Source organism: Alligator mississippiensis, chromosome 15 (assembly GCF_030867095.1).
Source record: "Alligator mississippiensis isolate rAllMis1 chromosome 15, rAllMis1, whole genome shotgun sequence".
Taxonomy (NCBI): Eukaryota; Metazoa; Chordata; order Crocodylia; family Alligatoridae; genus Alligator; species Alligator mississippiensis.
In genome coordinates, this window is record NC_081838.1 from 4,184,567 (window position 1) to 4,197,329 (window position 12,763).

Below are 12,763 nucleotides of genomic sequence, written 5' to 3' on the forward strand. Positions count from 1 at the left end.
TAATGAAGCCCAGTTCCCCCCTGGTTGCTGGAGGGATTAGCAGGGAACTGACTGCAGAGGAATTTTGGGTGGAGAAAGGGTAGCAAGGCGCAGCCGGGCGCTGCGAGGTTTCCGGCCAGGGGCCAGGAGCTGAATTCTTACTGGGTACGGGGCTGTTTTGGATTTGGTCTCCCCTGCTGGGACTCGCCAGGTATCTGGCCAGCAGAAGAGCTGGGAGGGACCTGAATGGAGCTGTCAATCAAAGGGCCCGGGTGATGTAGATTGACACCTGTCACGGTTGCATCTAATTGGAATCCCTCCTTTCCCCCACCCACCAAGCTGTCAGTCAAAGATGCAGAGTAACACTGCTAGTTGCCCCACCGCTAGCTCCCCAGCCCCCACCTCTCTCGTAGAGTAGGGGAGACCCCAGGTGTCCGAGCTCCCAGCTCCCCCTGCTCCCCCCCAGCCTCTCCCCTCCCAGTGCTGGAGACGACCCAGGTGTGCGGGCTCCCAGGCCCCCACCTCGAACCCCACCAACCTCCTGGAGAGAACCCAGCCATCCGGGGTCCCAGCCCCAGCCGCTCTGGGGCAAGACTGACCCACCCACTCTCCAGGGATGGAGACCCCACCAGCCCGCTAGCTGTGCCTACAGAGCGGTCTCGCCTGCAAGCCTGATGTAGCCCTGGCCAGCTCAGGCCCTCCTGCCCCCCAGCGCCATGGAAAACATCTCCCAGCTCCAGCCCAGTGAGTCCTGGAGCCAGAGAAACTGGGGCTGGACTTTACTGGGAGCAGGGGAGGGATCCATATTGAGAACCTCTCTGGCCCAGCCCAGATGCCCCACTCCCTCCCAGCTTCACTGGCTCCCAGAACCGAGCAACGCCTTGGCCTGTCCACTGCTTCCCAGTAGGAGCTGAACAACTACCATCGTGACCTGCATACCATGCACCCCTCCCCCTTCCCTAATTGGTCTTTAACATTTAGGCTGATTTTATTCTGCTCAGGATAGCAGCAGCAACATTGTATCCAGACGCAGGCAGTTGATCACTTCTTGGCTCTTAGAATCCCCCTGATTCCTGCTAATGACTGTTAATGGCCCTCTCTCCTTTTTCATGGGCTTGATGTTCTTGTTCATCATCCTTTCTTTGGGTGATTTTGCTGTCTGTTTGCTGCTCTTCATCCCTCCCCTCCTATTTCACAGCCCTGCGGACTTGTTCCTAGCTCTGTTCAAAGTCCTTGAGCCTCCTGTGGGGGGCTGAGACCTTCAGCAGGGGCTAGGGTTTCAGCTTTTGCCTGAGCACCTGAGAGCTGCAGCAGTGTAAAGGTTAAACCCATAGCTTTGGCCTGGGAAGGAAAAGGGAGGGTGAGTTTGCTAATGGCTCTGCCCCTGCTGCGTGCGGCCGTAAATCTGGGGCAATTTTTATTTCCTTCATTCTGTATTCTCAAAACAAAGTGTGGGGCTTCCAGGGGGAGGCATATGGTATGTGAGGAGATACGGTACTCTGCCACAGGCAGCCGGGGCTGGGGAAAGATTCGTTTTCTATATATTTCCTTCCAAAACAAAGGTGGGGTTTTGGGGGGTGCGTTGTTTGTGAGGAAATACGGTATTGTTCTAGGAATGAAGCTCAACCAAGAGGAGGGGGAAATTCAGTGCCTTGCTTTCCAGGCAGGACAGGTACATGGTGCGGGGGGAAGGGGCCAGGGGATGCTTCGGGCTCTGTACAGACCCTCAGGCCAAGATTGGGGGGCACCGGGCACTGTACAGACCCCCCAGGCTGAGCTCACGGGGCACCGGGTGCTGTACAGACCCCTCAGACCTAGACTGGGGGGGCACCAGGAGCTGTACAGACCTCCCCAGACCCTTGGGTCATTCAGAGTCCCGGTGCAATGGGGATGGTTCCCCTGACAGGGCTGTCCATTTTCCTGCCCCATAGCAAGGTGCCCAGGACTCGTGCCAGGAGCTGTATGCGCTGCGGGAACTGGGCCCATTAAGCAGAGACATTCTGGTCCCATCAGCACCCCCCCACCATGCTTGGGTGATAGTGGGAGCCGATTCCCCCCGACCCCCGTCTTGGCACAAATAAGACCCCCGCATGCCAAGAAAACACCTTTATTCGGCCTTATTACCGGCCCTCATTATCATAAATAGACCCCTTTCCCGCCAGCCTGTCCCCCCACCCTAGGCTGTGGGTTGGCGCTGGGAGCCCGGGCACCTGGGTCGTATCCCCAGGACTGGGAGGGGGTGGGGCTGGGGGGTTCGAGCAGGGGGGGCTGGGAGGCGGACACCTGGTTCCTCACGTTGCTCCCAGCAATGCCGCGTGCTGGGCAGCCTGTGAAACTCAATCCCGCCACTCTCTGCTGCGTCTTCCCAGGGCCGCGCTCCATAAATATTTCCAGCCGAAATAAAACCCCTGCATGGAAAACAATCGCTCTTCCTTTCCTCTCCTTAGCTGGCTTCTCTGTCCGGGTCCAGCTTGCTGGAATTCAATAGCACCTTCATTTGCTGTTCTTCTTCCGTCGCCTTCCTTGATCTTAATTAATTAATTGAAGGAAAACAAACAGGCCTCAGCACTGTCAGCAGAAGAGGCTGATTTAAACCAGATGCCCCAAAATCAAAGCCGCAGCATGGGTCCTTCTCATGTTCTCCCCCCGCCCCCCCCCAAAGCAAGCGTCTCTCTCTTGTCAGAGTCTCGTAGAGAAGTCAGGCTGGAAGGGACCTCTGTGGGTCATCTAGTCCATCTAGGGGGCTGGACTAGACCTCGGGAGATCCCCTCCAGCCTGACTTTCCTATGACCCTACATCTCTGGTTGGCAGAAATCATAGGATCATAGAGAAGTCGGGCTGGATGGGACCTCCATGAGTCATGTAGCCCATCTGGGGGCCTGGACTAGACCTTGTGAGATCCCTTCCAGCCAAACCTTCCTATGATGCTTCATGCCTGGCTGGCCTATATCATAGGATCGTAGAAGAGATGGGCGGGAAGGGATCTCTATGGATCATGTAGCCCATCTAGGGGGCTGGACTAGACATCATGAGATCTCTTCCAGCCTGACTTTCCTATGATGCTCATCCTTAGCTGGGATAAATCATAGGGTCACTGAGAAGTTGGGCTGGAAGGGACCTCCATGGGTCATCTACCCGTCTACTAGACTTCGTGAGATCCCTTCCAGCCTGACTTTCCTATGACCCTACATCCTTGGCTGCCTGAAATCACAGACATCCTAGGGAAGCTGGGCTGGGAGGGAGCTCCAGAGGTCAATCCAGTCCAACCCCTGCCTGAGGCAGGGTCGGCCCTGTCCAAGCCGTCCCAGACAAACCCATCGTCATCCAACCTCTTCATCAAACAACCGTTACCCTGGACACAACACAAGCTGTTCCCCCAAATATTTGAAGAAGGGGTTGATTTTTCTTGAGAAAACCCAAAGGATGATGTCTTTAAAAAAGGATCCTCTTATAATGTTTCAGAAATCTTCAATTATAAATCAGTTTTGAATGATAAAAGGCTTATTTTTATAAATTGTAAACTAGGAGTTTTAGTACCATTGTACTTTTCTCCAACTGTTTGGGTTGGTCTAATAAAAAATATCAAATTCACCCAAGGACCCTTGTCTGCCTATGTCCTTAGACCAACACGGCTACAACCTAAACCCCAGTACCATTGTATGCCATTTTACACCGCTTTTACACCACTTTATACTATTTTTATACTTTGTAAAATATTTTACAGCACTTTTATTTCTTATTTGTTATCAGTTTTGAATGATAAAAGTCTTAATTTTTAATAGGAATGTAGGTTGTAGCCATGTTGGTCTAAGGACAGAGGCAGACAAGGTTCTTTGGGTGAGTCTGATATCTAATTTTATTAATTGTTAATAATATTCATTTTTAATATGTTTTCAAGGGGGGTGGTCTGGGGGTTAGCGCAGTCGGGCCCGGGCACCTGGGTGCTCTGGGAAGAGAGTAGGGGTTGGGGAAGGGGCTCTGGGAGGGGAGTGGGGCCTGGGGGTTCAATCAGCGGGGGCTGGGACCTGGACACCTGGGGCCTATCCGCAGCCTTGGGAGGGTAGTGGTGTCTAGTGGGTTAGAGAAGGCCACCTTGGACTTGGATGACCTCTGGGCCCAGCTCTAATGGTCCCCTGGGGGCTTGGGGTCACAGGGCTACAGCCATCACTCACCGTCTCTCCACCTGCTCCGCCGTCTCAGGCAGCGGCATGTTGCGCGTCTCTGGCAGGAAGCAGGCGGCGATGCCGGAAACGATGGGGGCGGCACCGTAGATGACCAAGGGCAGGGAGGGCAAGTATTCACCTGTGATCCGGACCAGCGGGGCCACAATGCCCCCAACTCGGGCCATGGTGCCACCCAGCCCCATGCCGGTCTGCCTACGGGTGGGGGGAAGGGAACAGCATCAACGGTGGCCCCTTCATGACCATTGATGGTATTGACACCAACTCGTGGCCCCAGGAGAGCATGGCTGGTTTCTACTCCTGGGAATGTGGTCCCAGAGACCGTGGGAGGTTTCCACCAGCTGGGAGCTGGTCACACAGACCCTGCAGAGGCCATTGAGAGACAGGTGTGTATAGGGATGGTTGGGTGGGGAGATGGATGGATGGAGTGGGGTGGTGGGTGAGTGGATGAGTTGGTTGGATGGGGATGGTGTGCAGGGGGCTGGATGGATAGACGGAGCAGTTGGATAGATAAAATGGTGAAGGCAGGATGGATGGATGGACGGATGGATGGAGCAGTGTTTACGGGGATCGAGGAACAGAGCAGTGGGTGGGTGGGGAGCTGCATCCTTCTCCTTTAGGACATAGCTGACATACAACTGGCCCCGCCCCTGCCCCAAGGCAGTATCATACTCACCAACCCGCCATAGGTGCCCTTTTGTCATCAGACCCGGCACTGGCTCCGACCTACCTGATCACAGTGGGAAAGAGCTCTCCAGAAAAGATGTAGGCACAGTTGAAGGAGGCAGCCAGTGACCCCTTTCCAATGACGGCAAAGACCATGCGCATGGTCGAGAGCTCTGCTGGGAAACAGAGGGGTCAGGAAGGACGTGTCTAGAAGGGCCCTGGTGCCCATGGAAAGGTGGAAGAACCTCCCAGCCTGGCCTCCTCACTCCTGTTCCCCTCTGGGCAAGCTGGTGAGTCTCTATTGGTCTCTTTCTAACCTGCTCACATCTTTGTGGATGTATAGAGCCCAAAACTGGACCCAGGCCTCCAGACAAGGCCTCTCTAGCTCCAAACAGGGCAGGAGAATTGCTACCTTTGACTTGCAAGTGGTGGAAGAAGGAACGGGCCGAGTTAGGGGGTGGGAGGTTCAGAAGAACGTCCTCATTTGGGAGGTGGTTGATTGGACCAACCCCTGTCTAGCTTGGCTCAGATGGGGCTGGGGCAGAGGGCTGAGCCAGATCTGACCTCCCAAGAGTCTGGTCAGTGTGATCTACTCTCTTGTTCTTCACTCCCCCAACAAGATCACCTTGAGGGATGAAGATGTTGGTGAGAATACACAGCCCGGCCAGGATGAGGGCAAAGGCCTGGGAGAAACGCCGGCCAACGAAGGTGATGGTGAGCACAGAGATCAATTTGGCTGGGAAATCAACGGCTCCGAAGATGAGCTGCGTCAGGTAGATGTTGACCCCAAAGTCCTGGAGATCCATGGCCAAGCCATAGTAGGCAAAGCTGGTGGAGAACCTAGGGATGGAGGGACCATGGCATTTAGAGTGGGTCGGACCATGACCATGGAGGTGATAATTCTCCTTTTCACCTACATGGGAAGTAGCAAGAAATTGTCCACATTTCATAGGATCCTGGGAAAGTTGGACTGGAAAGGACCTCACAAGGTCACATCAAGCCCCTTGCCCCACATAAGATTGTCTCTGGCTATACCATCCCAGGCACGTGTCCATCCTACCTGCTCTTGGAGACCTCCAGGGACAGAGACTCCCCCATGTCTCTGGGCCACCCATTCAAATGCATGACTCCACTCAGAGTCAGAGCATTCCTTCTCATGTCCTGCCTCAGTTTCCCCTGCTGTGGCTTGCGGCTGTTGCTCCCAGTCCCATCCCCTGTGGCTACAGAAAAAGTCCATCTCCATCCTATCATTGCCCTCCAGGGGTTTGAAGCCAGTGATCACCACCAGACCCGTTCTCCTTTGGTCAGAACTTCCCATAATGCACCACAGGAAACTGTTGTGGATGCATCATGGGAAGTCTTTGGTTATTTGGATGGGGGGTTGTGGAGGGGGGGGTTGTTGCGTTAGAGTAGGGCCAGCTGGGAGCTCAAACACCCCCAACTCCCGGCTAGAAGACTTGCCAGACAAAGGAGACCCCCGAGGAGATCTTCCTCATGGCCGGTGTCCGGATGAGGTCAGCCATGGTGTGACGGGAGCGGATTGACGACAGGTCCTTCTGCAGCAGGGAGCTCAGGACCTGGATGGGAGCAGGGAGGGCAGTAGAGGTGACCACTGGGATTTGCAGAGAGCTTGAACCTCCCTGGAGGCGGGGCCTGGTGGGTGTGACTGTGGCCTGGTGCATGGGGTGGCACCTATGTTGTGGGTGGAGCCTCAAGAGCAAAGGCAAGCATCAGAGTTTGCAGAGAGCCTGGAGCCATTTCTCTATGCCACTGGGAGTGTGGGTGTGGCCTGGTGCATGGGTGGGGCTTATGGCATGAGCAAGGCTACAACAGCAAAAGTGAGCACCAGGCTTTGCAGAGAGCTTTACACCCTTGGGGGTGGGGTCTGAGCATGTGGGTGTGGTTTTTTACATGGGGTGTGGCTAATTTTGCAGGCAGGGCTACAACAGTGCCAGAATTTGCAGAGAGCCTGGGCTCATTGCTCTGTGTCCTTTGGGGGGTGGGGGCCTGATGTGTTGGAGGCGGGGCCTGAAGTGTTGGGGGTGTGGCCTTGCAGGTTGTGTTGGGACCCATTATGTTTGTAGAAAGCCTAGTGGCCAAGGCCTGTTTTGTAGGCAGGGGCTACTTGTGGGTGGGGCCTATTTGTTCCACAGAGCCTGTTTGGGGGTGGGGCCTCAACATCAAAAGCCAGTGCCTGGGTATGCTGAGAGCTTGAACCAATAGGCAGAAACCTTGGGGGGGTGGGGCCTCAACACCAAAGGCATGAGTTTGCTGAGAGTCTGAACCAATAGGTGGAAGCCTGTGTGGGCGGGGCCTGTTTTGTGAGGCAGGCCCTCATTGTGGGTGGGGCCTGGCTGTGGGTGGAGCCTGCTTTGTGAGGCGGGGCCTATTTTGTGGGGTGGAACCTCAACAAGGAAAGCCAGAGCCTGAACCAATAGGTGGAAGCCTTTGGGGGCAGGGCCTATCTGGGGGGCGGGGTCTATTTGGCAGGATCTGGTGCTTTCCCTTTTAACCCTTTCCCTTTCCATTCCCTCCCCGCCCCCCTGGGCCCTGGCGGGTCCCTCACCTCGGTATTGAGTTTGTCGCCTTCCTCCTTCCTCCTGTTGATCTTTGCCACCTTCTTGAGCTCGTCCACAGCACGCTCTGGCTTCCCTGCGGTCGCCAGCCACCGGGCAGACTCCACAAAGAGCCTGGCAAGGCGAAAATTCAGGGAGGGACCCCAGGGTCCCGACTTCCAGCCCCCTTGCTGGGCCTGGGGAACCAGGCCACCTGGATCCAATCCACAATTCTGGGAAGTGTTTGGGGGCCAAGGGGGTTAAAGGAAGGGGACCTGGACACCTGGGTTCGCTCCCTGCTCCGGAAGGGAGGTGGGAACTAGGGAGTTAGAGCAGAGGCAGTGGGAGCCCGGACACCTGGGTTCTCTCCAGCTGTGGGAGGGGAGTCGGGGCTGAGGGTTAGAGCAGGGGAGGCTGGGCGCCCGGATGCCTGGATTTTCTGGGAGGGAAGTAGGGTCTGAGAGCAAGGCGTGTTGGGAGTCTGGACTTGTGGGTTCCCAGGGAGGAGAGTGGGGCCTGGGATCCCCGGGTGCCTGGGTTGTCTCCAAGCAGAACTGCCCATACCAGGAGTAGAGGAAGAAGATGAAGAAGGGCAGGGAGACAGTGAGCTGGAGCCAGCGCCAGTCCGGGATAGCAAAGGCAATGCCGGCCAAGATGAACTGCCCCGTGGTGTAGCAGTATCCATTGAAGGTGCCCACCACCGCCCGGATGTGGGTCGGGATCCACTCCATGCCTGCAGGCAAAGCACAGGGGCTGGGGGTGAGGTGGGGTGGGGTGTCTGCCAGCCTGGGTGCCTGGGTTCTTTCTTGGCTTTGAAGGGGAGCAGGTTCTGGTGGGATAGAGCAGGGGATGCTGGGAGCCCAGATGCCTGGGAGGGGAGTGGTGTTTGAGGGTTCAGAAGCTGGGGACGGGGTGGAAACCTGGATTCCTGGGTCCCCTCCTCACTCTGGGAGGAGAGTGGGAGCTGGTGGGGCAGGGCAGTGGGGAGCTGGGAGCCCAGGTGCCTGGGGTTTCTCCTGGCTCAGGGGATTAGCAGGTTAGAGCGAGGGGGCTGGGAGCTTGGACGCTTGGGTTCCTTCTCCACTGTGGGGGAAGGGCAGGGCAGGTCTGATCGTTCAGAAAGGGTGGGGGAAACCAGGAGGCCTGGGTCTTCTGGAAAGGGAGAGGGGAGCTGGGAGCCTGGGTGCCTGGGTCCCTCCCCACTCTTGGAGGGGAGCTGGGGCTAGGAGCTTAGATGGGGGGGCTGGGGGCTCCAACTCACACAGGGATACGGAGTTGAGTGTGATGCCAGACATAGCCAGGCCAGCCAGAAAGCGAAACGTGCAGTAAGCAGTGAAGCCAGGCGCAAAGGCAGCACAGGTCCCTGTCGTGGCCATCTGCAGGTAGCACCAGACGAGCAGCGCCTTGCGCCCAAACCTGCCGGAAGAGGGCAAATGGGGTGGGGCATGGACACACAGACCCATTATCCCAGGGTGCTGTTCTCCTGGGTTAAGCGGGACACCCAGGCTGTTTACAGACATTCAGGTTCTCCCGGGAAAGTTGCTGCTTTCCCAGGAGAAACCTGCACCGATGTTCAGCCTTTTTCTCCCAGAGTAAAAATGGCTGCTCCAAGAACAAGATCATCTCAGCCCTGCCAGGCGGAGCTGTCTTCAGCAGGTGCTGTGACAGCTCCTGGCCACTGGGTGATACTGCAGGCATCTGGCACTGGGCGGGAAGTTATCTAGGGATAAGGAGCGGACACGTGTGCCTGAGATGTCAGACAACTTACCCCAGGGTAAAATTCCCCCTTCTATTTAAGGGGTAACTTGACCCCATCTTGGCAGTTGCTACCCAGCCTCTCCCAGGATAAGAGCGGAGCTCTGTTGCTCTAACCATGAAGCCCCCTGCCCGTCCCAGCCCTGCCAGTGCCCCTCACCCTTTGTGCCCCCCAGCCCTGCCGGTGCTCCTCCCTCCTGATGCACAGCCCCTGCCTCCCCCAACCCTGTTGGTGCTCCTCACTCCTGCCCTGCAGTCCCCTGCCCCCCTCCCAGCCCTGCCAGATTGTGGCCTCACTTGTCTGACAGGCTCCCGAACAGGGCCGAGCCCACCAGGATCCCAGCCATGTAAATGGACTGAGCCATCTGCTTCAGCGTCTTGGACTCGCACACCAGGTCCCACTGCCGGGAGAGGAGAGATCTCGTGAGAGAAGGTAGAACCCGGGGGGCTGGGTGGAGATAGCCCCCTGCCCTCCCCAGCATAGATAGACAGCAATGGAGATTGGGGTCCTGAAATGTTGGGCACTGTACGCACCCCCAAGCCAGGATCAGGGAGTGCCAGGCACTGTACGGGCCCCTGTGGCTGAGATTGGAGGACACGTGGCTGAAATTGGACCCCTTGCACCAGGTGCTGCCCAGATCTTGACCTAAATCAGTGCCAGGACTGAGATCACAGTCCCCCTGTGTCTGGCAGGGCACAGCTTCCTCCCCCATTGCTTCAGAGACCACCCCCAACCTGAAGTCCAAGCTGCTTAATCTCTACAGGCAACGGATGTGGTGGGGAAGCAACGTGCTCCTATAGCTTTTCAATGGAGCCAGGACTCGAACTCAGATCTCACTGCCCCAGGTGTCTATGGAAACCCTCCCTGGGCTCCAGCTCCTCAGTGGCCCCACTCACCTCAGTGACAATGGTATGGGAGAAAAGCTCTTTGCTGTAGCTCCACCCATCCAGGCAGGGCTCAGTGGCCACTTCGGTCTCATTGGCAGAAGTCCTGTTGGCCTCCAAGAGCTGCCACTGGACTGTCACAAACCGCCGGCACTTGTCCAGTTTCTGCTGCCCATCCATGGGGATGAACGCCTGCAAAACCTCCTCCTGGCTCCCATTGACCAGCCGGGTCTCGTTGGCTGGGAAGTGGACCTGGCATCGATGGTCGGGGATACCAGCTGTGAAGTTCTGGAGAAGGTTGTGGCTGGCCAGCATGAGCAGTGGGACTGCCAGGGATGCCACGTACAGGACTTGGAAGCGTCCCATGCCTCCAAGGCGGTCAAGAAGCTCAGCAAAAGCCATCCTTCTTGGATCAAATGGCAGCAACCCCCAAAATATGGCAACAGCACTCCCTGTGCAGCCCACAGGCGTGGGGACCTTCCTTCTTGGGGTGGACTTTCTGAGGAGATATCCCCTGACTTCCTACCAGTTCACGTGGACAAACCAATGGGCAGTCAACTGGGGCCTTAGCACATTGCCACCAGTATATTCCAGTCCTCTTCCTATCCCAATTGGTTGCTATGATATGCCCGGTCCCAGATAGACCTGTTCCATGAACTGCAGGTGTGTTGCTTTCTCTGCTGATTCTCAGTATCTTTTCCCCTCTCCAGCAAAGCCTTCCTGGGTTATATGAAGGCTGAATGGGCTTGTCTGGTTAAAGATTGACTTGACATCTTCCATGGATGAGGTCCAATGGACCAGATCTTCTGGTGTAAGAGGCAGTGTTGCAACGGGACACGGCAATGGGTCACAGGAAACAAGAGTGTGGGGAGCGGGAGAACAGCATTGGAAGGTCTGAGCTGGCTTTGAACCTGGTGGGCACCTAAAGAGAGGGTGGTTTTGCTGTGGTTTCCCTGTCCCAAGAGCTCCAAGAGGCAGTTGGGAAGTTCTCAGGTTCCTCCCTCAGCTAATTTTACCTTAGCTGAAAGGTCTGTGTGATTAGATCCCTCTCTGAGTCCATCACTCACTGTTCGGAGCCATCTGAGATATGGAGGAGCCAGACTGCCAACTCCACGGTTCACCCCCAAGGCTGCTGAAGTCATCCTCGTCATGGGGTCCTAGCAAAGGCAGGGCTTTCTGGAGGTCACATCCGAACCAACCCCCTGCTCACGGCCCTGCTGAACAAGTCTTCATCAAGCCTCCTCTTAAACGCATCCAAGGATGGAGATCCCACCACCTCTCTGGGTAGCGGGTGCTGTTCCAGTGCTGCTCTCTGGCTTGAATTGAAACCAGTGAGGCAACTGGTGGACAGCTGCGTCTCAGAAAGGCTGTAGGGGGTTAGCAATGGTCCAGAGAAGAGCAACTGAGATGATCAAAGAGTCTAGATCGTCTTCTGGATTAGGCGAGGACGAAAAGGCCAAGTCTTCTGTTTGTGAAGAGGGAGGGGGAGGGGGGGAGTGGATCATAGGATCATAAGAAAGTAGGGCTGAAAGCTTCACATCCACCCCGTCCCGTCCGTCCATCCATCCGTTGGATCACAGGAAAGCAGGGCTGGAAGAGGTTAGCTAGTCAAGGCAGGATTGCCCCTGACCAGACCACCCCAGCCAAGTGTCCGTCCAACCTGCTCTTGAACATCTCCAGGGATGGAGACTCCATCATGCCTCCTGTTCCAATGCTTGACCATTGCACCTCCTCTCCAGCCTCAGTTTCCCTACTGCAGCTTGAGGCCGTTGCTCCCAGTCCTGTCCCTTACGGCCACAGAGAAAAGCCCATCTCGAGCCTCTCTGTCCTTGCCCTTCAGAAGTTTTAAGACTGATCAGATCCCCTCTCTGTCTTCTCTTCTCCAGACTCAGTAACCTCAGCTCTTTTAGCCTTTCCTCAGCAGCCCTGTCTCCCAGGCCCGATCATTTGCGCTGCTCTGTGCTGGGCTCTTTCCAACCTGCCCACCCCCTTCTTGAAGTGCTGGGCTCCAAACTGGACACAGGACTCCCGGGGAGGCCTCCTAGTGCTGAAAGGAGCAGGAGAATCGCTGCCCTGGATTTGCAAATGATGCTCCTGCTACTACAATCCAGGAGGCTGTTGGCTTTTGTTGCAGCAAGAGCTCACTGCTGGCTCCCATTCAGTTTATGGGGTGAAGTTCTGTGAAATCGTGAAGGCTGTGGACCAAGTGAATAGGATGCCCTCCTGCTGCCTTGACCCAGGGCAGGCTGCAGAGAGCAGTGGCTGTCTGGGGCATGGGCCATGGGTCACTATGTGATGGGGTCAGAGTGGGCTGGATAGTCCTTGGCTGAGCTGAGCTGGGCTGGGCTGGGGGTAATCTGACTGGATTTCTAGCCCCACTGCTCTATAATTCCTAGGGACCCTGTTCAAATGGTCCCTAGCCCCCTTTTTTTTTGTGGGGGGGGGTGGAGTAGTGGGGCCCAGGGATGGCTTTGAAGCCACCCGGATCCCAGCTGGGGAGGTCAAGACATGCTCCAGGAGGCCTATGGTAGTTGATGATTTGCTGATTGGTGGGTCCAAAGGTCTGTCACTCAGCACCAGATCTGTGAGGTCTCTGGTCACAGGGTTTGGTTGGCTCCCACCAGCGAAGGGTAATAGGAACATCAAGCGCTGCCCCCTACATTCCCCTGACACCCCCCGGCCCCATCTGTTCCCAGTAGAGGTCTGAAAGCCTTATCGGAAGAGCAGCCATGCATTGGTGTG

At 56.3% G+C, this 12,763-nt stretch overlaps 1 protein-coding gene across 1 annotated transcript; it reads right to left on the reverse strand.

Moving 5' to 3' along the window:
• Positions 1-2,070: 2,070 nt before the first annotated feature.
• Positions 2,071-10,731, reverse strand: LOC102573333 (solute carrier family 22 member 6-A). The gene is made up of 10 exons (XM_006265014.4): positions 10,034-10,731; positions 9,434-9,537; positions 8,643-8,797; positions 7,946-8,114; positions 7,393-7,516; positions 6,288-6,403; positions 5,452-5,666; positions 4,891-4,999; positions 4,152-4,355; positions 2,071-2,507 (listed from the first exon to the last, which is right to left on the reverse strand). Exons 1-10 carry the CDS (start codon positions 10,421-10,423, stop codon positions 2,423-2,425), a joined length of 1,671 nt encoding a protein of 556 aa, XP_006265076.4. The 5' UTR covers positions 10,424-10,731; the 3' UTR covers positions 2,071-2,422.
• Between the last annotated feature and the right edge of the window lie 2,032 nt (positions 10,732-12,763).

Coding starts and splice junctions, on each gene's coding strand:
- LOC102573333 (XM_006265014.4), bottom strand. CDS start 10,423: ATGGCTTTTGCTGAGCTTCTTGACCGCCTTGGAGGCATGGGACGCTTC. Junction 8,115..8,642: donor ACTCAACTCCGTATCCCTGT/GTGAGTTGGAGC, acceptor CTTTGCCTGCAG/GCATGGAGTGGATCCCGACC. Junction 7,517..7,945: donor ATCTTCTTCCTCTACTCCTG/GTATGGGCAGTT, acceptor TCGCCTTGCCAG/GCTCTTTGTGGAGTCTGCCC.